This window comes from Cricetulus griseus (genome assembly GCF_003668045.3).
Source record: "Cricetulus griseus strain 17A/GY chromosome 1 unlocalized genomic scaffold, alternate assembly CriGri-PICRH-1.0 chr1_1, whole genome shotgun sequence".
Classification (NCBI taxonomy): domain Eukaryota; kingdom Metazoa; phylum Chordata; class Mammalia; order Rodentia; family Cricetidae; genus Cricetulus; species Cricetulus griseus.
Window position 1 is genome coordinate 251,833,853 of NW_023276807.1, and position 24,894 is coordinate 251,858,746.

At 37.2% G+C, this 24,894-nt stretch overlaps 1 protein-coding gene across 1 annotated transcript in view; it reads right to left on the reverse strand.

Moving 5' to 3' along the window:
* The window catches only part of Klf12 (Kruppel like factor 12), a 154,081-nt gene extending 148,090 nt beyond the window's left edge, over nt 1–5,991 (reverse strand). Inside the window, exons 1-2 of the mRNA XM_035453119.1 lie at nt 5,848–5,991; nt 3,345–3,891 (exon numbers count right to left, since the gene is read on the reverse strand). Of these exons, the coding sequence (XP_035309010.1) occupies nt 3,345–3,891; nt 5,848–5,991 (691 nt within the window). The remainder of the gene's footprint in view (nt 1–3,344; nt 3,892–5,847) is intronic.
* Between the last annotated feature and the right edge of the window lie 18,903 nt (nt 5,992–24,894).

Genomic DNA, 24,894 nt, shown 5'->3' on the forward strand with positions numbered 1-24,894 from the left:
TTATTATTCAGCCATTTCAGTGCCTGTTCCGTACCCAGCTGCATATGTGTAAAATAAAGAGTTGAAGGATTACCCAAACACCCTTTCCTTTCCTCATTTTGTGAGGTAGGCAAAGCTTTCCACTAGACACTTTTACTGTCCTCCAGTTAATCAGTTAAACAATAAAATGCTATAAAATGCTATAGCAATATTTGTAGAATATGGTGATTATAAAAACTTAATATGAAGTAATAAAATTTAAAAATGAGGTGTTTCCAGACAATTTCTCACACTAATCTCTCATCCCTTATCATTGCTGTGTCAGCAACTTTGAGAAGTAGTACCAAACCTGCCTCCTGGGGTTAATTGTTAATTCCACAAGTTTGGTCTCTGATACCACCATCACCATCAACTTTCTGTTTTATGAGTAGAAGAAAATGAAGTGTTGATTTTTGCTTGTAATACATAGGAGAAAAAGTAATGAGGGTAAAATACAGATGTTTGCTGACACTTGGTCAATACTAGGTATCTGAACTATGTTCCTCCATGAAATCCTGAGATAGATCATGTTACTAGCCCCATTTTTCCACTGATAAAAATGAGAATTAAGACAATGATTTTCTATAGTTGTGAGAGAAGTAGCATTTTTACCTCATATATCTGTTATCTTCAAATGGTTCACTGGGCTTATAATTGAGTATATTTTTACCATGACATAAAAATTAAGAAATAAAATATACCACATAAAAGTAATTAACAAACTCACATAGAGAACAAATAAAGGCCTCTTGCAATACACATTTTCCAGAAAACTAAATTATATATATATATATATATATATATATATATGTATCATATATCATATGTTATATCTCCTAATTACAAAAGCCTCTCTCATGAAATGATAATAGCAAATAAAAGGCATCTCTTTTGCTAATTAGTAAGTCAAAATCATATAAAAAGCTCATGATCAACATTAAAATATTTAATAATTAATTTAATAAAGTGATATTTCCATTAAGAGGCACTACAGAGTGACTAGACTGTAACATGGGCATACATATATGATTATAAAGCCAGAGACACTGGAGTCTACCATGGACACATAAACACATATACAGAATTATAATATATAATATATATATATATATATATATATATATATGAAATGCCTCACTACCTACTAAATGCTAATTCTTACTAATTTATACATATATGTTTGGATAATAAGTAAAACAAATATCTGATTTAGTACCCATTTAGCTTGTTGTTATTCAAAGAGACTTGTTCATTTTTCTCAGAGTTATGAAAAATACCAAAAAGGTTCAGCATCAAAATAATCCATTAAAAAGAACCTTAAATACCCTCTTTCCTCTAATTTTAAGTCCAGAGTGTTGCTGAGGCTGATTTCCTGTTCTGTGAGGGAGTGACCTTGTACTTTGACATGGACACATCCATGTTACAGATTTGGAGAGAAATTGACTCGGGAAATTGGCTAAGCTGTTACCCATATGGGCTGAGCTCAAGATGAACGGCCAAGCTTTCCTCAGGGAGTTTGAGTAGGAGTGTTTATGAAAAATTGATCAGTGTGCATGGATTAACAACTGTAGCTTCCTTCTCCCAGATGTCTACAGACTAAGCCTGCCCATTTACGGAGACTACTGAGTCTAACTAGCCCCTGGATTGTACATAATAAACATGTTGAGGCCAGGTTGGTAGTGGTAGGAAAACCCAATCAAATCCCAGCTTCGCTGTGTCTGTGTGTTTGCCTTTTCTTCATTCCCTCCACACCCTAGGCAGGGTGCTAGAATCCAAGCCACGAGGGCCTTGGCAACAAACATTGTTAGATAAAGCAGGGAATGTCTACTTCTCAAACATGCAAACTGAAATTCCTGAATCAGGAGATTTTTAACTTTGTTAAAAGAGGGAAGGTGAAACTTATTTGAGTGCTACGAAGAAATTTAATATTGATAAAATAATAACTTCTAGTGGTGAATACACAGCTCTATATAGATGTTTATAAACATTCTGCCAAGTTTTCAGTCATATATCATTTCTCAGTATTGAGTCCTACCTTTTACCAGAAGCAAAACAACTATGTTTCCTAGCATTTTATGAGAAGACAGTGGTTTATGCATTCATCGATCATGTTTTAATCATGGGCCTCAGTACATGGTGTCAAAGCAAAAAACAATATTGGGAAAGTCTAATCCTAGCATTGTGTTTGGCTACTGAATACACAAGTATGCACTCAGTTTCATAGGAAATAAGTCAACAATATAGGATTTTACATTTGCAGGGAGGGGTGGCTTAGTGCTTAGATTTGTATGTAGGAGAGAATAAAGATACAGGATTTATAATTTTTTCTATTAAAACTCTGCATAAAGCAATAACTTATAAGTAGAAGATAACTCCATATACAGTTGTTTAACTGCCACAATTAATGAAATAACTAAATATTATCACATGAGAATGTGTCTCCTATAACTTAGACACCCTTAATAATATATTTTGAAATATTTTCATTATAACTCAATCTGCTACTTAAACACCATAGTAATTGAATTTGAAGATGTCTAAAAACCGAATATTTATGGTGTTCTAAAGGATAATGGCCTCCAAAGTTTCATATAGGTGAATGTTTAGCCATCACGGAATGGAACTGTTTGAGCAAGGCTAGTGGGATTAGGAGGTGTGGCCTTGTTGCATTAGGTGTGGTCTTGGTGGAATGGGTGTGTTGCTGGGAATGGGCTTAGATGCTAATGCTCGTTTGTGTGTCTCTCTCTCTGCTGCCTGTAGATTAGGATATAAAATGCTGTGATTAAATGGATATTCCACAATGCCTGGTTTAATCATTTTAATATCAACCTAATTTAAAAGACACTTAGAAATAAGTGTCTAGATCTTAGGCAATCCATATACATAACATTTTATATGAGCCATCTACAAAGTTCAAGTTTGATCAACCACAAGAAAGTGTTTACCTCAAAACACTCACAATGACCAATGTCCATAAGGGACTCATGAACTTTCATTTCACATGTAATTCTACCGTTCTCAGCCTGCCCCTCCCATTTTACCATTTAAGGGAAGCATTATTTTCTAAGTTAAGATATCAAAACTCGGAGCTGAAATGACTCAATAAATAGGTATATGGCCTGAGTTCTGCAAAGGGAACTGTCCATAAGATGTGACTGTTCCCAAGCAGGGTTCTACTCAGTGAGGCCTATCAGATGGTGTGCATGGCTCTACACAGATTCTTTGAACACAGTGTCTCCACACTATCTAGATCTCAGTCAATGAAGAAAAAAAAAATGCATAGCTTTCTCTGGTGCTGAAACACAGTGAGACTTTGTGTCTCTTACCTTTGCCATGGCTTCTCCCATCCTCCAGGAGTGGCACAACAATAGTGTTGTTCACATTTCCAGGTGACCGTACAGCTGTGTAGACAACTGGAACTGACTGTACCACCACAGGGATTCGATGAACATGACTGAGTTTGTTAGACTGTAAGTTCATGGGACTGGAAGGTGGGACAGGATGGATGATGTGCAAAAACTGCTGGCCGCCCACACCAGATGCAGAGGCAACAAGAGGTCCTGGAGATAACACTGTTGACGAAGACGATGCTGAAGATACTGATGTTATAACAGTGGGGGATGAGGCTGGACGACTAGAAGATGATGAAGAGGTTGAAGTTGAAGAAGGTGAGGAGGCAGACGCTGTCATGGAGACTGGGGAGGATGCAACTGTGGTAGGGGAGGTCCTGGCTTTGTTGATTGACAAGTCCACTGGCTCAGTTTGTGTCTGGAAGTGATCTACAGGCAATGAGTCCTCTGGGGGCTCCCCTTTCACATTATTTAGCAACAGGGGAACAGCTTCCATATCGGGGTAGTTGTGGACGTTTGGAGACTGCAAGGAGAAAATGGAACAGATTTATCATTATTAATGATATATTCCAATAGATGCATGATTTCCTATTTTTCCTCATTGCAGTGGGGAAATAGTTTATTCACTCAAATATTCAGTTTTTTTCTTTAAGTCACAATGATGAGAACTGAATGTGAAGTGTACAACAGAGAGTAAGAAAGCCATTTAGCATAAGGACATTTCTATTCCATTGGAGGGCAAATACACAACTTAAGCTAAATTCCCTATTTATATAATAGGTCACAGGAACTTAAAAATGATCAGTAGATCTATGTTGAATTCTCAAAATCCAAGCTCAGAGTGTAGAGCTTCATCTTATAATTGTGTAAATAAGACTGATTTAATTAAAACATCCCTTTCCTTCTTCTGGGTCCATCCTGCACTGGGAGTCTGCCTCAGTTTCTTCTTAGGAAGGAACGGGAGTTTTCATTAGATGAACTGAAACATCCTCTCCAGCTCTGGAGTTGTGCAATGTAATGAATGATTTTACCCTTGTGCAACATGATCCTGATCTAGAGACAAAATACCATCCAGCAGCAATCTTGGGAATCTTGCTATGACCTTTCTACATTTGTGGTTGGCACAGGAACTACTAGGACATGCTCATGTAGTGAAGGCACAAAAAGTTCTCTAGTCTCTCAGGACTGGTTATCAAGTTACCAAAGTTTAATCATTTGAAATGGTTGAATTGTAACCCCCCAGTGCACACAACTATGACACTAAACTTGAGAAAAGTTTTCAGAAAATCCTATATAAGAAATTTTAAATTGTCTACTGACTTTTTGTTTGATATAAAATGATAATTTTGTTTAAGTTCATTTGTATTCTTATATGTTTTAATGAGAAAAAATAAATAACAAATACTCCAAGGTTTAACACACATTAACATTCTCAGCATAGTATTAATGGGAATGAATACACATCTATTAATTCCCAAGTTGAACAAGTACTTATGAAATGCACACTTCTGGGACCAATGTGTCCATGTTCTATTGGAGTGTGTCAGTAGAGCCTTGACAGAGACAACTAGACAACAGCATGCGATTTTGTTGTCTAATTTAACCAAGTCAACACTCACATTGGTATTATGTTATTAGATGGAAACTCCAAATCATTATTTGCAGCTATTTTATGGTATCAGAACAACAGTTATGTTAAGTTGGCCATTTAATTCTTCATTTCATGAAAGATTTTCATTTGCTATTCTTCCTGAAAGCATGAAAAATGCATTTAAAGTTTTTTAAAAAACATTGTTCTTAAAAACTTTCATTATAGAATATAAATTATAGTTCTATTCAAAGCATACAATAGGCAGTAGTGCGAGGGTGTTTCATTCAGCCACAATGAAAACAGAAAGAAAACAAACCAACAGTGGTACCAGATCAAATAAAAGGGAAACAGGTTGATGTTTTAATGCCTTTTCCCTCTTCTTGGCTGAAGTGGTTGCCTGCAAAAACATTTGAATTAGAAATATAATAGCTGAGTGATCTATAATGCTTTCTGTATGGAATTCTAACTAGGACTTGCACTTTAGGTATTAAAGCTGAGAAACACTTTTATAAACCATTCCAAATACATTAAGAATCAACCAAACATGCAAGCACTATAAATTGCACTATTTTGTGCAAATTTGTAGACATTATTGCTCTTCCTATTAGAATAGTATGTTACTTTATTCTTAGCATCATCATTAAGGCTTTGTTTTTATAGAATAATGTGACTTGTATCTTATCAGTATTTTGTATGTACATTGAAAGTCCTTGATATTACTTTCCTAACAGATAGTAACAAGTTCATAATCCAAAATTTGAGTCATTAAACATTATTTACCAGCAACAATCTCTTTGAGTACATACACCTTGATCGGTTACATATTAGACAAACTAGGGAGTCTTAATTTGAAAACAATGTTTATTTCTGCCTTATGTGGGAACCAACCTCTACAAGTGGAGGGTTGAACAGTATTTCATCCTTGTAGAAGCAATACCTCTTGGAAATGAAATAGTGCATTGGCAGGTGACGACAAGGGAATTGGGGCATGTGGAGCTTATGTGAAGAGGTGGCTTTCAAGGCATCACGCATCGCTGAACTTTATGAGGTACCCTGAAACCTCTGTATTGTGAATGAGAACCCACCATTTTTATGGCACTACCTAATCACCAACTGAGGAAAATACGTCTTCCATAATCATGGTATAGAATCAGATAATGACTCCTTCTCAGTCTCATTGATTAGACTAGAAAGTTATGAAGACAAAGCATAGAGAACTCCCAACTCCTCTCAGGTTCCTGACAATCACACAGCTTTCACTTGTGCTCTAAATCTTTGGATCAAATACAAGGGCCTTGGAAAATTATTCATGAATTTATAAACACAAATATCAGAGACCCATGGTGGATCCTCTGCAATATACAGCAGTTAAAATGAAGCCAGTATATTAAATAATTATGCTCTATCAATATCAAGACAATAAAATCATCATTGCCCCCTTCATTTGCTTTCAGTGTCTGTTGACAGGGCATCTTATCCCAAAAGATGTTACTAATCTCTTGAGACACAAAATGTGGCATGTGAAGCTGGTCATACTTCCAGCTTTGGGCAACACAGACCTATTGCAAACATCGATAAGGCCTTTAAATAGCCATGTCTCCTCTCATTCCTCATTTTAAGAACTGGACAAGACCTTCAAGGCTCAACCCTGGACATATCATTAGGAATTCATATCTTGTTTCCAATTTTAGAGGAACTTGCATTGAGTTTCTCTCCATTTAGTTTGATTTGTTTGCTTTCCCACACTGGAAAATTGAAATGCAGTCATTCTGAGGTTGGGATCCCTAAGTGGGAAGCTAGACTGAGGTGCTGGGAACCCAGTTGGCTGCAGGACTGAAACAAGGCGAGGGAAGCAGAAAAGATGGGGAGAGTGTTGAAGCTGGGGCCCATAGGAAGAATGGCAGAGGGGCAGGCCTGGAAGCAGAGGGCACACCAAGGAGGCAATAGAAATGAACAAAGGCTGGAAGCTACAGGGGACACTGTCCAAAGAACAAAGGAAGATTGCATGGGGAACTTTCACCCTCTTTCAACTGCTCAGTCTTTGACACATGGCCATCTATGGCAGTACTGAATAAATGGGTTTTGTGGTTTTTCAATACACAAAGATTTTGGCTTGGGAAGTTGTCATATAAGGTGGATTTCACTGTTGATTCCCTTGATATGGGAGACAGAACTCTTACTACATTCTCACTGGCAAACAAAAACTACAAACTCCCTAATGTCACCGGGAATACATGGGAGTACTGGATTTTGTCAAAGAGGAATGTAATTTCATTTTCCAGAAAGTTATATAGTGCCCCATGGAAGGGTCCACCATAAAATTTCATCTTTTAAATACTGTTTTAGGAAATAATAACATAAATACATACAGAAGTCCAGCAAGATAAAACTAACAATATACTTGACACATGCCAGAAAATTTTCAAGCAAGCCAAAATCCAAGAAAGATTGCCTACTACACTATTACTTTCTTCTCATGTCAGAAAATTGGTTTTACACACAAGAATCCACATAAAAAATGCTAAACGGCATCATAGTGACATGTTGTCTTAACTGTCTTGACTTGAGTGTTGCTAATCAATAAGCTTTTTCCTGAATAAACAGTTTAAAATGAAACTTCTTCAGCTTTAGGCCTTTTTTTGAAGGTGTGTACAGAAGAGCCCCAAGTCCCCCATATGTTATTTCCTGGAAAGTTGTAGAGAAGTCAGTCTCCCATAGCCAGACATTACTGACAGTAGAGCTTTATTCTGGTCTGTCAAGGGACAAATGGGATATTTAATTGAGGTTATGAATTTTAATCATCTGCAAATTTTAAAAGAAACAACTATATGTGGACCCCTCTGGAAACCCCTAAGGTACTTGGGGGGGTCTTCTGGCTGGAGAGGATTTGAATAAAAGGCTATGAAATGCTATCCAAGACGTATATTGTGCCTATTATATCTTTAATGGGACCAGGAAGTTTTAGGGGTGGATAACACACACATAGTATAGTGACAGCTATCTGTCAATCACTTAAATAAGTTATATCTTATGTCACATTTACAAAAGTTTGAGAAATAATTTCAAGTGAACTTTTAGGACATGTTACAAAAACATTCGCCTAATATGTCTCTTACCTAGGAAATCAATCTTTTGTAGGCTGTTCTGAAATATTATAAAAAGAAAACAAACATGGAAAAGAATTCCAAAGATTTGAATTCATGACCTAACCTAGTTTACTTTTTATTAACAGCGTCAATTTAATTCTCTAAAGTTTTAGGCTTTCAGAATAGAAAAGAGAAACATTAGTTTCAAATTTGTAAAATTTCTGTGAAGATTGAACTGATGGCATCCAGTTCTTACAGCAGTAAAAAGAAAATCAAATGATCAGAATATTTTCTTCTCGGAAGTGAAAACACCAAACGAAGCCAACGTATTGCCATGAGTATCTCACAGCTAAGTGATTCAATGTATTCCAGTTCAAGATTTCAAACAATCTCTGAATAGGTACAGGTCTTGCAAAACAAGCAGACACATATTACAAAATAGAAGAAGTTGTCCTGGGGACATCATATGGTTAAGAATATCCTCAATATTTAACCTTTGTTTTTCATTAGTCAGACTGATTCACAAGAGAACCATATCATAGCTGCTGGAACACATTTTGTCTAATTGATTAGATTTCTTGATGCTACAATATGAACCACTCTAAAGAGGATAGTTGCTTCTTCTATCACAACAGTAATTTAGTTTCTCTGAAGTTTAGAGTGTGGCTTAACCCTTAGACATGCAGCTAGAGGAATGGTGCATCAGCTAAGCCTGTGTGCTGCTCTGCAGTTGGGTTCCTAACATTCACATCTGGTGGTCCAGGCCACCTAGGACATCAGAGCCCCTGAAGCTCTCTGTGGTCTCCACGTGCAAAGGTACCTTTCCTCATGTGTATATGTGCATTTCCAATTTTTAAGCCTTTTTTCAAGTCTTTAAAATAGATCCTATTCTTGCTGCCAAAAGTAACTACACTGAACACATACCTGTGCTATTTGATGTTTTATACCACATTATTTTAAATAAAACTCTATTTTAATTAGAGGGCTATTTTTAAAATATGACATCCATAGAAGCTCCATACCTCAAGTTTTCCCGCTTTACCATGCTTGATATGAGCACCCTGCAACTCTGGCTATTTTGCCTCCAATGTAAAGGTCATTGTTCTCTATCTGTGGTTATATCACACATTTCAATTTTCTCTGTGTTCTTTTATTTTACTGAAAATGGAGCCCATTTGTTATACTTTTTATTGCATATGTCCTGATGCTCACTAATTTGTTTTCAGATTTATTTTCTTCCCATGTTCAAGGGTAGAAAATGTTAAGTTTATAAAACAGGAAGAAATAAAGTCTACTAAAGAAAGATCAGCTGTCACTTCTCTAATGTCACCCATGAGCGTAAGAGGAAGTGACTCACACTGTCGTGCTCTTATCACTGATACTCAAATTGTTGACAAAGTTAACTACTTTGTGGAAGGATGACACACTTGAATGAATATTTAAGTACACAGCTTCATAAGAGCATGTTGGCTGACAATGCAGGAAGTGATTCTTCAAAAAGTACAGGGCAGGGTTGACAAGATGGCTCAGCAGGTAAGGGCATTTTTAGTCCCTGGGATCCACATAGTGGAAAAAGAGAATCCATTTGTTCAATTTGTCCTCTGATTTGTATTTGTATGCAGAGTCTCTCTCTCTCTCTCTCTCTCTCTCTCTCTCTCTCTCTCTCTCTCTCTCTCTCTCTCACACACACACACACACACACACACACACACACTAAAAAAATCCATAATGTAAGTATAATATGCTTGTGGCTTTCTTTATGTTTAGCTCTTTTACTCTTGAATGATAATATGAGCCTTCGAAAAGCTTTCAGTACAAACAATTCCAACTGTTCCCAACTGTTTCCTTATTTTCTGGTTGTTATATTTCCCATGACTTTTATCTTGGGGCTTTCAAAAGTTGCATCATTTATCCAAATCAATCAGAATCAACATTCACAGTTGACTGCACTCTGAAAATCTGATGTGGCCATGCTCGATGTGAGGCTTGCTGAATGGAGGGAAAGAGAGGAGATATTGTTTATGCAATTTTCAAATTAACAGCAGACATCTCTGAGTACCAGAAAGACAGACAAACATGTTTTGACATGAAAGTCAATATTGTATGTAAATACATATAGCAAAGAAAAGAGAGTGGTAGCATAACTTAATTGATGAATGCTTGTTCCAAAACAATATGGCTTTTAAGATATTCTGTATCTTAAACCACTTAAATTCTTTCCATCTCACCAAGTTAGAAGAAGTAGATGTCTACAGTCAGCCAAGGATCAGCTTGACATACCTGTGAGGAAGGACCTTCACTAAGGAATTGCCTGCAACTGACTGGCCTTCGAGCATGGCTGTGGGGCATCTCCTTGACTGCTAATTGATGTAGAAGGATCCAGCCTACTGAGCACAGTGCCCTTCCCAGGCAATGAAGCCTGGACCATATAAGAAAGGTAGCTTGGTAAGCCAAAAACAACCCAGGAAACCTCATTTCTCTGGTCTCTGCTTCAGTTCCTTCTTTGAGTTCTTGCTTTGGTTCCCTTCCATGAAGGACTGTAAATTGTTAGCCAAATAAGTGTTTTCCTCTCCAAGTTGTTTTGTTTAGTACTTTATCACAGCAACAAAAAGCAAGATAGGAGAGTATATCAAAAAATGAAGTACAAAAACAGAAAACTAGAAAGTTAATTGTCTACTGGCTAATAATTGTTTTTCAACTTAAGTCTCACAAAGAGCATCAAGAAAATGTTTTCCTGTCTTATCTAGTGAAACTTTAATATCTTAGATCCCCTGATGAAAAGTAACATCTATTTAATAAGAACAAAAGAATTTCTAATTATTAGTGTAAAAGATAAAGCTTCCTCCTTTTAAATCTATAAATATTATGGTAGTGGATTTTGACAAAATAACACATTAATTTCTTATCAGAAGCATGAATAATTGAATTAATTTTAAAACTGAGTACATTGTATTTTCATACATGAAGAAAGTTACCATGACCAAGTTTGCTTTCTCACTGATAGAGAGATGGTTCAACATACGCAAGTCAATAAATGTAATAAGCCACAAATGGATTTAAAGACAAAAGTCAAGTGTTTATCTCAATAGATGCAGACACAGCCCATGAAAAAAATACAACATGGACTTCATAATTAAAGTCCTGGAGATTGTAGGGCCAGAAGGAACAGAAGGAATGCATCTCAACACAATAAAAGCCATGTATAAGAAACCCACAGCTAACATCCCCCTAAATGGAGAAAGGTCAGAAACAATCTCACTGAAGTCAGGCACAAGACAGGGATTTCCATTATCCACACCCCTTTTCAACATTGTGTTCCAAGTACTCGCTGGGGCAATAAGGCAAGAGAAGAAAATCAATGAGAAACAAATAGGAAAAGAAATAGTACAAATTTAGACTTAGAGAATAACTGGACAGATTACATGAGATGCATATACTCGTTCTATAAATTATTTCTCCTGTTAGCAACATCTTGCATTTGGTGTGGCATGCTGGGTACATGGAATGACAAAGAGTTTACTACAATTGTGTGATAGATTATAATGAACCTGTACAACGTTAAGCATAGTTTCTAGCTTACATTATGGTTCAGTTTGTACTGAAATGAGCCAAGTTTTGACAGCTGTATAGTGATGTGTATCTGTTACACAGTTTCGTAGAGTAATGCCTCTGCACCAAAGGCCACTGTATTCCACCTCTTTACTTCTGCCTAGCTGCCCCTCTCCAAAACCCTTAGCAACCATATCTTCTACCTCATCCAAAATATCATGCCTTTTTCTTTGTGTAGGACAGCAAGACAAATCAGGGTGGAGGTGTTGGGTACAAGCTTTGCAAGCATGGGAACCTGAGTTCGAATGCCCGGAACTCACATAATGCTAGCTTCTGTGACACTAGCGCTCCTGTGAAACAAACAGATGCAATGACAGAAGAATCTCTGGAAAGGCAAGAGCCACTGATACACACAAAGAGCTGATACACACTGATACACACACAGCCACAAACACACAAAGGGACCCCATCTTAAATAAAGGGGAAGGTGAGTACCAACACCCAAGGCTGTTCTGGAAACCACATTTTGACATGGCATGAATGTATGCATGCAAGATGCATGGGTACATGCGCACACATACACAACTACACATGCACACACACACACACACACACACACACACACACACACACTAACAGCAATGCTCACAAGGATCTAGTAAAGCTGAAACACTGGTGTGTTGCAGTATGGGAGTTTAAATGGAGAGAGGCATGCTGTGAAACCAGCTTGCAAATGTCTTAAGACACCTGAAGCATCCAGTCCTTGCCATTTTCCTCTCTGTTCCCTCTCCTACCCTCTTAAGTGCAGAGGAAGTGCCTTATATTCACAGGGCATTATAAATACGTTCCTAAAAACTGTACTTTTAATAATACAATGATATTTGGAATTGACACCCTCAGACAAATGCCATTGTGGACTTTGAAGGCTCAGTAGTGAGGATATGTTTTTAAAACTAAATATGAAAACACAAAACAAAACAGTAACAGAGGTCAAGGGAAGACAGCAGATTCAGCCAGGCAATTTGTGGGATGAGCCCAAGGGGTCAGGTGCCTTCAGTGGAGAGAAGCTTTTTAAACATAGCTGTTGTGTTTGTAAGAAAACATATATAACAATCTTTTCAGTTTCACACAAATAACTATTTTAGGTTGCTTTGAGGGGAAATTTCAAAGCTATAATGCCTACTGACTTCAATAGAACCTGTATCTCAAGCAACATAGACAAGAATCAGGATGGCACACTCCTGCAAAGTTGCTTGGGTGGTTTACAAAGCAACCCAGGGAAAAGGCTGACACATATGTTGAAGTTGTGCATTAAAGTAGATCAGGAGGGGCTGCTGAGATGGCTTAGCAGCTAAGAGAATCCTGGCTGCCTCTCCAGAGAAGTCAGGTTCAATTCCCAGCGTCCGCATGGCCTCTGACAACTGTCTCTAACTCTGGTTCCAAGATGACCCATTGCCCTCCCGTGGCCTCTGTGGGCACTCATGGTATACTGCCTCTATGCAGGCAAAAAATTCGTATTCACAAAATCAAAATAATATTAAAAAATTAAAGACTGACTAGAAGACAGAAAATATTAATTTAATATTTATGTGCTATTCTACATAGAACACTATCTGTTAATTTGTGTAGTGACAAATACATCAAGAGACTATAAATATTTTTGAATAATTTCTATATTTGTTATGGGTACAAATCTTTCTTCCTGGGAAAAATGGGACAGGCAAATTATTTCAAGAAATTATATTTGGACATTTGTGTCAATTTGAGGTTTTGACAAAATAGAATAATTATTGTCTTCTTTTTATAGTGGTGAAACTTAAGGCAGAAGACTAGGCATAAAAAGAGGAGGCAGCAAACAATGGCGGTTTTAGTGTAGCTATGAAGTAGATGAGGGTAGGGACACAAGAGCGGCCTTGTGACAGTGAGTGTGAGGTATTAATTTCTGCTGTAGGTATGAAGGAATCATTTACTATCCCAGCGATTGGGGAAGTCTGGGGTATAATATTGAATGCCACTGGAAAATATTTTGGATAATGCTAAGTGAAGGGAACTGTTAGTGGACAAAATGGAATCTGAAAAATAAATTTTATCCACAGAAAACATTTTTGTTTAACATGAAAACAAGAAAGAAGGGCAGAAAAATTCTAGTTTAATAGAGTCTCTGTTAAGAGGATATGTGGGTGAATTATATTTCATCTTAAACTATTTCACTATATTTATATTTTCTGAAGTGAATCTGTGTCACTTTAAGATAAAAAGAAATAATGATCTTTTTTTAGAAATTATTGAAAACAATTACTATAAAATGCATTTATATGGACTTTTAATGAACACTCTTTTATATGAATCCTAATCTCCATGTTTTTATTAATACAAAATATACTTTAATGGGAAAACTTAAATTGTGAGTCCTTTCTACATTTTACTTTAATGTTGGTGTGTGTGTGTGTTCTTAGGTACCACAGCATCTTCAGAGGAAAGAAAACACATTATACTGTGATGAGAGAAATCACAAACCTCATTGAAGCTCAATTTGCCATGGAAGTTCTACCATCAGGTTTTATTGGTGGCATGAATATTGTACAGAAATTAATATGTGCATCCATCTATCATCTGAAATTAAGCTAAACAAGTTAGCCATGTATAATTTATCACTACAGGCATGAAATTCTGTAACTACAGTGGGTTAAAACCATGTTTCTCAAGTTCTCAATAAATAACATCTTTGTACTTGAGAACCATCACCACTCCATAACCAGGTATCAGTTCGACAAAGTCTTTTTTGTCTTGATAGAAAGTGTTCACACTTAGATACTATAAGTGAAAACTATAAATGTATAGTTTTAGCTATGTGTAATGTTCACCACAATCAATCTAAGGATGATACAAAAGAAACAAGCCTGACCCATCTCCTGAGATTCAATGGCATTTGCATCACCATTTTAGATACCTGCATTCAAGAGCAAAGCAATTCATAAACAAGGAAGAATGTTTCAACCTTATATTCTATAAAAATAGGTGGTCTTCCCTGGTATGGTGGTTCATGACTACAATACCAGCACTCTGGAAGCAGTGGCAAGAAAATTAATACAAATGCAAAGGCAGCTTGGTCTACAAGGTGAGTTCCAGGCCAGCCAGGGCTACATAATGTGAATCTGTATAAAAATATAAAACAAAAAACAGATGGATGATGGTGTGTGTGTGTGTGTTGTAAGAACAGGCATAAAACTTTGATATTATGACCTGTACACACACAGGTCATAATACACATATGTAACTCTACATCCATATGCCTTCATTTCTTGTGTAGTTTCAGACTTTGTGCTTTAAGGACAGATGTGTGTGTGTGTGTGTGTGTGTGTGTGTGTGTGTGTGTGTGTGTGTTATTCTGTGTTAATCAAGAAGCATTTGGGGGGCTGAAGGAAGCTCTAGTCACAAGTTTTCCAGGCAGTCTTCAAATCACTTAAATTCTGACTATGCAGTAAAGATCCTAAACATAAGCCCATGACCTGGAACCCACATCCATGATCATCATGTACAGGGACAACACCATGCATGCATAACATGCATGACAATGTATTGCTTACACTTTACAGCACCTCAATGCAGAAAACGTGCATAGTTGCATATTTTATGAATGGCAACAGACATGGGAAGGCCAAGAAACACATCAATGGCTCTATAGTTAGTTACTATTCAAAAGACCTTCAGTGAATTCTGAACATGAACTCTGTGGTGTTAGTATAAATGTGATGCTGACTCCCATGTCTGATTTATAATGTATGTATAATCCTGTGTAATAACAGGATGAGCTGATGCTATCACTTCTCCAAGACATTGTTCAGTTGTTGTATGCAACTCAATGACCACAGCATCATTTAATAGAGAAGAAAGAGTCCAAAGGTTAAGTAAAAGCTCCCAGAGACTTCATAAACATATCTTAGTATGATTATTTTTCCATTAATAGTTGCCCTTATATCTCCCAAACAACATCTGCATGCTATTTCATTGTTTATTAGTGAATAAACAGAAAAAGAAGAGGCAGACACATTAATCACTTCTCTCATCCAAATAAAAGGAACCCGGTTCCCATGAGATAAAGTTATTCTGTGTTATGGCTTTAAATGATTCCTGTGATGAAATCTCAAATTAATTACTGAGTAAATAAGCAAACTCCCATTTACATGCTTCATTTTCTCCTTAACGTCAGAACTTCCACTTGCAGTAAAATAGCCAACATTCAATTATCTGCAGTCATGGAGGAGATCATGGCATAAGTAATCCCAAGTGACAGATAATCCAAAAAGCATTTATGTAGGGTTTTTAATTCATTATATGATTCCTGCAGATTTATCACCATAATTATATTTTTCCCCCACAGGCTCATATTAAAATCCATTTGTAGTTCTTGAATACAGGCCAATCAACAGCGGGAAGGAGTGCTTCAAACGCGTGCTGGATGACAAAGGGAAGCTGATTTGTTAGGAGCCTTGCTTCCTCACAGAGAATCAACATAGAGATGAGATAAGCAGGAGCTGGTAGTCAAACAGTTGTTCACATATATTAAGCACGTAAGAGATGTAACTAAAGTGACAGATGACCGCCATATAGTGGCAGCATGAAGGTCACAAAATGTGCAAGACTTCCATTTGTGAGATGGTTCTGCCTTCATTCTGTGAACATAGGAAAATGTCTTCACTTCCTAAATTTCCAGTCCTTGTTCTTATGAAAATGGTGCTGATACTAGCAGTTACATGGCAAAGGTGTTTAGAGTTAAAACTGCTAAATGTGCAGCGCTTAAATCATATTGGAGGCTGGTTGTAATTTTTTTATTAGTTATTATCTATTGCACTCTATAACTAAAACTAGAAAGATTATTAAATATGATAATGTGTATCAATTTGGTTTCCACAAAACGAGAAGAACTCTTACTATTGAACAAATCGCAATGCTTATAGGAAGGTTAAATGTTGGATTATGCTCAAAGTCTAGTCTAGCACCTGGTAAGTGTCAAAACTAAATACTGGAGGACATGAGTCCTTGCTTTAAATTAACGATGTCATTTGTTTCAGAACTCACAATTTAGAGGGTAATGTTCAGCTGGAACCTCCAGTTCACTCCTGCTTAATCCAGAAAATCCCATTCCTCTCTCTCCAAACCCCACCCTCTCAGAGAATCTCCAACAAAGAAAAGGTGTCAGATGCCCAGTTCTGCGTTCTTGATGGCTGCAGCAGTTCCTCTCCTGAAGTTGGCAGTAGCCCAAGTCCCCTCCTAAAGTGCTCAGTTTTTGACCATACTTAGGCACAAAGCCCGTTTATGGTGGCCACATCATCATACCTCATCTACAGGCTGTATAAACTCCCTGCTTTAGTTTGGGCATGTGACTTCTCCAGGACTAATCTCTGCGGCTGGAGGACTCACCTGGGAGTTGCTCTGCTCAAATAAATATGTTATTTTGCTTTTTCAATTGGGCTTAATCTAGCTTATTGCATAGGTGGTGGAGAAACCTACTATTGCAATAGAGAAAACCTATTAGATACATTGCCTGGGAGGGGGGTCTATGATAGAGTTGAATATGGAGAAACATCCCTACACAAACACAAAGAGTTGTTGGTACACACCTTTAATCCTAGGACTCAGGATTAAGAGGTAGATAGATCTCTGTGGGATCCAAGGACATCCAGATCTACAGAAGATTGACCAAGTTCTAAAGAGAAACAGCTCACACAAGATGACCTCAGCACCTGGCATCACACACCTTTAATCCCATCATTAGGGAGACCTATAAGACAGGAGCAAGACCTCAGTAAGAGGCATTCATTCCCTGGCCATTTTGAGGATAGGAGAAATTCATTCTCGAGCCACATTGAAAATAGGAAGATACTGAAGTCTCCGGATTCTCCAGGCATACTGAGGAGAAATTAGTCTGAGGTTTTGTGGGCCAGAATCAGCCCTATCAGCCTAAGACAGAGGTAAGAAGCTAGTGGCAGGCTGCTTTGCTTACCTGATCCTCAGCTTGAAGCTTGAATCCCAAAATCAGTCTGCTTCTTTCATTTATCCTGTTACAGAGCTCCCTTCAAAAGGGGAGGAGCTTCCACAAAATGAGCTGAATGTTAAGGCCTCATTGATTGCTTACACTGAAGCCCTGAACTCATGGTTCATGCTAGTCATGGTGAAAATCTAATATCTGAAAAGCTCTCTAGGTGAGATAATCCAACTTATGGACCACACTTTTTTTTAACCCTTGTTTTAATGCCTTCATTAAACTGGAAATCCCTCTCTTGACATGCTTCATGGAAGGGACTCAAGGTAATGCAATAGAAAATAATCTGAAATAATCTGGGAAAACACAGCAGGTGAAATGTGGAAAAAGAAAAGACTAGGATTCAATTTGATATTGCAGCTTGCAGCTGGGTTGTGGGACACTGTATAATAGTTTTATAAATGGTTGCCATGATGATTGTGCCTCCAAGGAAAATCACAGCGCACAGTGACTGCTCTTCTTGTGTTACTCACTTTAATTAATCTTGGCTACTCAAGGCCTGGTTGTTCTACCTGATCTCCAACATAAGCATTAGGAGGCAGAAGACAGATGGGAACAACCTCAAAGGTGTGGCTTCCACACTCAGCATTGCAAGGCTGAGTCAGTAAGCAGCAAGGGCAGTTCCATCAGAAGCAATGATTCGAGAGCCATGAACTCCCAATCTCAGCTTCTTCACAGTGATGCTCATGTTACTGGCAGGGAGACCAATCCAACCCCCACCCTACCCCTTGATAGAAACCTAGGAATTTAATTCTACATTACATTTCTGCCTGCTTAGGATCCCTGGTCTGTTCCCAATAAGCTTGATGATTTATATAATCGTAAGAAGGAAAAATATGGCTAGAGACGCTTTGGAAAGAAATGTAGAAGGGAAGTGACATTCCTTAAGTTGTCACCCAGCAGACACTGTGGGTTCCTGAGCCGAGTGCAAGTGCAGATGGAGTTCTACTGTCCAAAATCATCCCTCACATTCCTCCACACTACTTGTCCCCAATGACATGTAGGTTCTCTCCTTAGTTTCCTGACACTGCAGAGGTTTTTACCCTTTGCTACCTCTGCCCATATTTCCCTCTTGACCATTTCACCCTCAACACTCAAAATTCCCCTAATGCATATGAATCTTTGAAATGTGTCTCAGACAGTCTCTCTGAGCCATGAAGTACTCTGATACCCACTTTAGCCCGATTAGGAGCTTTCCTCTGGAATCCCATATATATGCCTAACCAACTTTTCCACTTGTTATGATATATACACACACAATTCACGTTCCTGCCCTGGCTTCCCTCAGTGATGAACTGTGGTATGGAAATATAAGTCAAATAGACCCCTTCTTCTCCACAGTTGTTTTGTGTCATGATATTTTTGGGGCCAACAGAAAGGAAACAAGAACACATAGCATAGGTAAAGAAAGATAAAAAGAAAACATAATTTCATTTGGTATTTTGAACATTCAAAGTTTGGGACATGATTAGATAGTATGTAGATTACCAAACCCTGAGTGCAATAACTAGGAATGAGGTGGAGGGTGCTTTAAGATAGGAAGCCACCAGGAGGACCCAATCCTTGCTCAGGATAGAATAGGAAATGTTGTTCTCACTGATCAGATGGTCTACACAGTAGAAGACATAAATCACTTAGCTCAGAAGAAGAAGCCACAAGTCATAAGCCACTGATGGCCTCAATCCACTGTGGCTGGCTAGTTTGCTCTGCCTTCATTTAAATACTGCCCTAGCCACTTTCCTAAAATGTCCTCTTGAGCAGGTATGGAGGTGCTAAGTAACAAAAGTAATGGAGTGCTGCTGGAAGTACTGTCTGACTATCAATAAAATATAACCATTCAGAAAAACAATCGCGACCATTGTACAACTGAAAGCCCCTGGCCCAGCTAGGGAAAGTACCCTGTCAGAGGTAAAAGAATCTAATGGATCTTCTTGAGAATAGAATTTGATTTTATCCCTGCCACATTCCAAATACCAGAAATTTTTGTGGAAAAAAAATGAATGGGCAGCCATGCCTCTCTCTCTCTCTCTCTCTGTGTGTGTGTGTGTGTGTGTGTGTGTGTGTGTGTGTACTCACAAGAACAAGATGACAGCTGTCTTTGTTCATGGCCTCATCTTATTTTTGCAATCATTAAATCTGGATTTTGCAGTCAGGGTAGAGGCTGACTAGCAAGCTCTGGGGATTCTCCACTCTCCATCACCAGCTTTGGGGTTAAAGGTCCACTATGCACCCTATTTTTCACTTGGGTGCTGGGGAATGGAACCTGGGTCTTCACACTTGTTCAACAAGTACTTTATCCACTGAGCCATTTTCTCAACTCTGAATGTCTGCCCATTCCTCTCAAATATTCTTTTGATCACTTCCGTTACTGTTTCATCTGCTATTCTGTTACAGTTTTAAGCCTGGAGGAATAATCTTTATTATGTCAAGTAAGTGTGTGTGATAATAAATGGTAAGTAGATTCATATCAAAAACTTAGAGTGAAAACTAATTACATCATTTTATCCTCGAATGTTCTAATGGATTCAGCAACAGATCTAAATGACTATTTTTATTACCTTAGCCATTTGTTAATGGCCTGTTAAAACAAGCTAATCAATGATCAATTTACCAATTTCGTCCTCACCTCTGCCCCACTTCTAAATGAGAATTCAGTACGTAGCAAAAGAAATCACTTCAGCAGATGCAACTTCTAAAAATAATCAGGAGGGGGAAAAGCTTACATGAGCAAGCTTTGAGAATCACCTGTCAGACCAGAGAGAGAATTTCTTCTCAGAGCTTTATTGCATGGGCTTGAGATTGCTACCATTTCCTCATTGGTCTGATTTTAAATAGATTGACATTCCCAAAACTCTGTTTTCTATTGGCAAAGGGTAGGTACAGTGTCTCTTGTGATTCTAATGGCAAGAACTCACATGCTTCCTGTATAAATGCCAAGAAACAATTTGGGGAGAAGATATTATCCTAACTGTCCACAATTCCATTGTATTGGGAAGGCACTGGGAATAAATTTCTAAAGTCCCATTTTACTGTTTCATATGTCTATGCTCCTATTCATCTTCCTATTTATTTTGCAGGATTTTCTGAAAGCCACATAAAGCTCTGCTCAGTTGAAATGGTTATCAATTATTTCGTCTAAAAACTAAGTGAACTGGTGTTCCATTTATGTTTCAGGACAAATAGATATGGTATGAAAATATTCAGTACACTGTTTTCAGAGGGAAGAAAATGTTGAGTTTGAACTATGAGTAAATTTACAGTGCTTCAAAATATCTAAAAATAATTGGTATTGATGATGGATTCAAAAGCCCAACTCTGGTGTTTAAGAAGGCCCAGGGCATTCCTCATTCGAACAGTAGACATATGGTGCCACTCAAAAAAAGGCACTGAAGCAAATAATTCACTAACTATGCAAATGAATACAAGGGAACTTGCTTGGAAAAAGCAAGTCGGGGAACCAAAGGGTAGCCTGGCAGTAAAGGGGTAAGGCTGAGGGCTGTTCACGGGGGAGCATAATGATGAGGTCAAGAGCAGCCTACAGAGCTGTGGGCTCCTTATTATGGACGTGACAGCTCTGAATTTTTATTGCTGAGCTTTGGCTCACGCTGTGATGATTTCAGATAAGGTATTTATGGAATGTCTGAATATTTGACCTTGGTACATTATGGACACTAAATGTATTACTTTTTATGGAGAGAGTAGGCCATTCTGTATGGGTTTATTATTCATATTTTCAGCAAAGAAAGAAAGCTGGGATGGGACTGGGGGAAGGGAACATGGACGCTTCTCGTGGGAAATATTTTTGTGGCTGCTCAGTGAGTTTGGGCAATTATGCATTCAATAAACTAGAACAGATTGTAAATCAATTAGTGAATGTTTCTAGAAAGCCATATACTCATACAAAATAAATCACATGATGCTCTTTTTACAATAAAGTTCAACCTTGGTAAACCCAGTTATTTAGAGAAATGTCAGTGGGCTGATGTCAGTCTACTGTGAATTAAAGTAAGTTCAAATCCAGAGTTTTATTATCTTCAACAGAAAGTGATGTATTTTTAAAAAAGGAGAAAGAAAAGAAATCATAGGAAGGACTCAGAGACTGAATCAGTCAAACATGTCCCATTATATTCTACCACCGAACATTGGGCATATGACCTATTTGATTTATAGCACCAAACGCTACTCGTTCATGTCACCAAAACTAAGATGTATGAGAGAATGGACCATCACCTTTCTAATTTATTCTTTATTAGTAATGCAATAGTTTCCGACTTTTCAGTGATTGACTTAAAAATCTCAGTAAAATGTTTCCATCAGTTAAATTGAAATAATGAAGATTAAAACTCTTCATGCTGGACCCATCTTCCTGGGAGGTTGAGTCAGATGATCATTTGAGACCTGGAGTCTGAGACGAATTTGGAAAATACAGTGAGACTCAGGGAATGAACGAATGAGTGAATTTAGGTCTTACTTTTTATAAAGTTCCAACTGTCAAGAACTGTTGCTAAATATATATTTTTTAATTAAATACTTGAGTGATTACATCAATGAGAAAAACTATTTGAATATTGTTTACTTCTTTGCTTCAATCTTGGCCATTGAAAGAATACATAAAGAAGCAAGATCATTGCCACAACTAGAAAGTTCCTCGACCAATGGATACTTTTAAGAGAATGTGGACAGACTTAGACTTACTTACATTTGTTGTATTTGGTATATAAAAAGAACATGACTAACATAGGAAAGTTTTGTAGCATAATGAATACACACAATGAGCATTTCTCATAACTAATGTTCCCCTTTTATCAAAACTATTTTTCTAACACCCAGCCAACTTTGATAGATAATTTATATTGTTCAATATTTTCAAATTTTCCATTATAATTTTTATCTGTCCTAGAAGTAATTTCTATAGTTGTTAAATTTCAGTGTAAGGTTTTTGATAGCATTGTCTTCTTGTTAAATGCAGTAGTTGATTGCGATGTGACAGGAATTTTTAGGAGATTGGTGAAGTGTACTTTCTGGCACATATTTTGGCCCAGTTCTCTAACTATTTCAAGTTTGAAAGGATACTTGTTTTCTAGTTTATTTGATGCAGGGTTCTGTCCATGTTTATCCTGTTGTTTTTCCACTAATTTTTTTCCTAGGCTTCCTACCTGAACTCAATAAAGAAGAATGGGAAATGAAATTTCCCATTCCATGGGGAAGAAGAATTTTTTAATGTTAATTTTTTAAGACAGGGTTTCTCTGTGTAGCTTTGGAGCCCATCCTGGAACTCACTCCATAGTCCAGGCTGGCCTCAAACTCACAAAGATCCACCTGCCTCTGCCTCCTGAGTGCTGGGATTAAAGGTGTAAGGAATTTTAATACTTCTTGTTCATTCAATCTTGCTTTTTGTTTTCTTTCTATTATTCTTAGTTGTTTATAAGTTTCAATCATTATATCTTCCTGATAATGGATGGTGAAATATTTCTCCCTCTATAATGATATTTTTGTACTAAATTATGAATGCTCTGCAACAAAATTCTTGTTTGATGTTTTACTTAAAAGCTTCATATAATTAAACTTAAATTTCAGATCTCAGCCCTTTGTCTTTTGTGCTGAGTTTTCTGTTAATGTAAGACAAATCATAACACTCTTGTTTGTTTTGTTTGTTTGTTTGTTTTCTCCAAGACAGGGTTTCTCTGTATTGCTTTGGTGCCTGTCCTGTATTGGCTTAAGAAAATAATAAAAATTCTATCTCACAGGACGCAGGAAAGAAGTTTTGGCCCATCCTTTCAGCCTGCCTGGTCTCTGTTTGCTTTTAAGGTTGCTCAAGACTCATTTCACTATAATGGTGTAGGATTCTACATTCTAAGACTTGACTTTTTACATACTTTCCCTTTTAAGACGTTTCCTGTGACTAGTCTGTGTAATCTTATCTTTTAAAAGGAAGATTCAGGCTTTTCTTAAAGCCAGCTGTGCTTTTTAACACAATGTTCCAGGAAGTATAATACTGGGAAGATTTATAGTCCCAGTGATTATGCAAGGCACTGTACCCTGGGCTCAAGCAGACAGACTCTCGGGGTCACCCAGAACCTCACTTAACACCTCCACTACATCAATGATATTTTAATTCATGTATGCTATCCTTTTGTATTTTATTTGTGCTTCTGCTTAGCTTTTCCATTTTTTAAAAAAAGGAGAATTGCTTTTCTGTTTTATTTTTATTTTATTTTGCTTTTTTCTTTGTACTACTTTTGGCACTTGTGTGTTGTTCCCTTTAGTGCTTAATGGCCACTCTAAAGTTTAGTATTTTAGTGCTATACCTATAAAGAAAACAACTGAATCAAATGAGCCACACAGTAAAAGTACATTTAAAAAGAAATGACATGTGTGAATTATGAAATATGTACCAACTATTTGTCATTCTTCTTACTTTACAGATTGCCCTTTGGGAACAATTCCTTTTCTTTTTTGAAGCATAATATTTTAAAAGTGGAGTGTGTGTATTATAGGCATAGACAACTAAAGATACAAGAAACATTGTCAGTGCTCATGAAATAATGACCACGGACACCCTTGTGTTTGTTCAGTTTAACTTCTCCTGAACTTCATCTAGTGACTCTCACACAGCACTCAGCAGCCACAGTAGCAGCCATAGTACACAGAGTAAATACCCAACCCAAACAGTTATTCTATCTCCATTCCTTAATCAGGAGATTTCTCTCTCACCAAAGAGACCCCTAGATGGTTACTACAATTGCATTACATGCAATATAGTTGCTATTTCGCTTGCCATTTTAGCTCCCACAAAGAACCTCATGACACAATGATACTAACTTCATTGGCATTCTCCCTGACATTCAAATCTAGAACAATTTTAATGGGTAAGTCCCATGAATCTTTGAGTCTTAATGGGTCATCAGAGTCATAATGACTTTATGTCTGGTTTTGGAAAAGCATGAACTTAAAGTAAATTTAACTAAATTACCTATCCACAGTCTCTATTCACAATAGAAAATTGTATCCTATATGGATGACCACATAAAATTATACAGAGGCTAATAAAAATAGGGGGGGAAATCCTTTTCTTTCTCCTACAGGAGTCATATAGACATAAAATTTAACCTTAAAATTTTAGTATTTCTTCCATAAAATATACCTTTATATTTGCACATGGCATGGGACTGTCTTAAGTAGGTAAAATGAAAAAGGAATGAAGAAAGAAGAAAATAGATTATTTTAAAGTGCTTTTTTCAGGACTAAATTATCCAG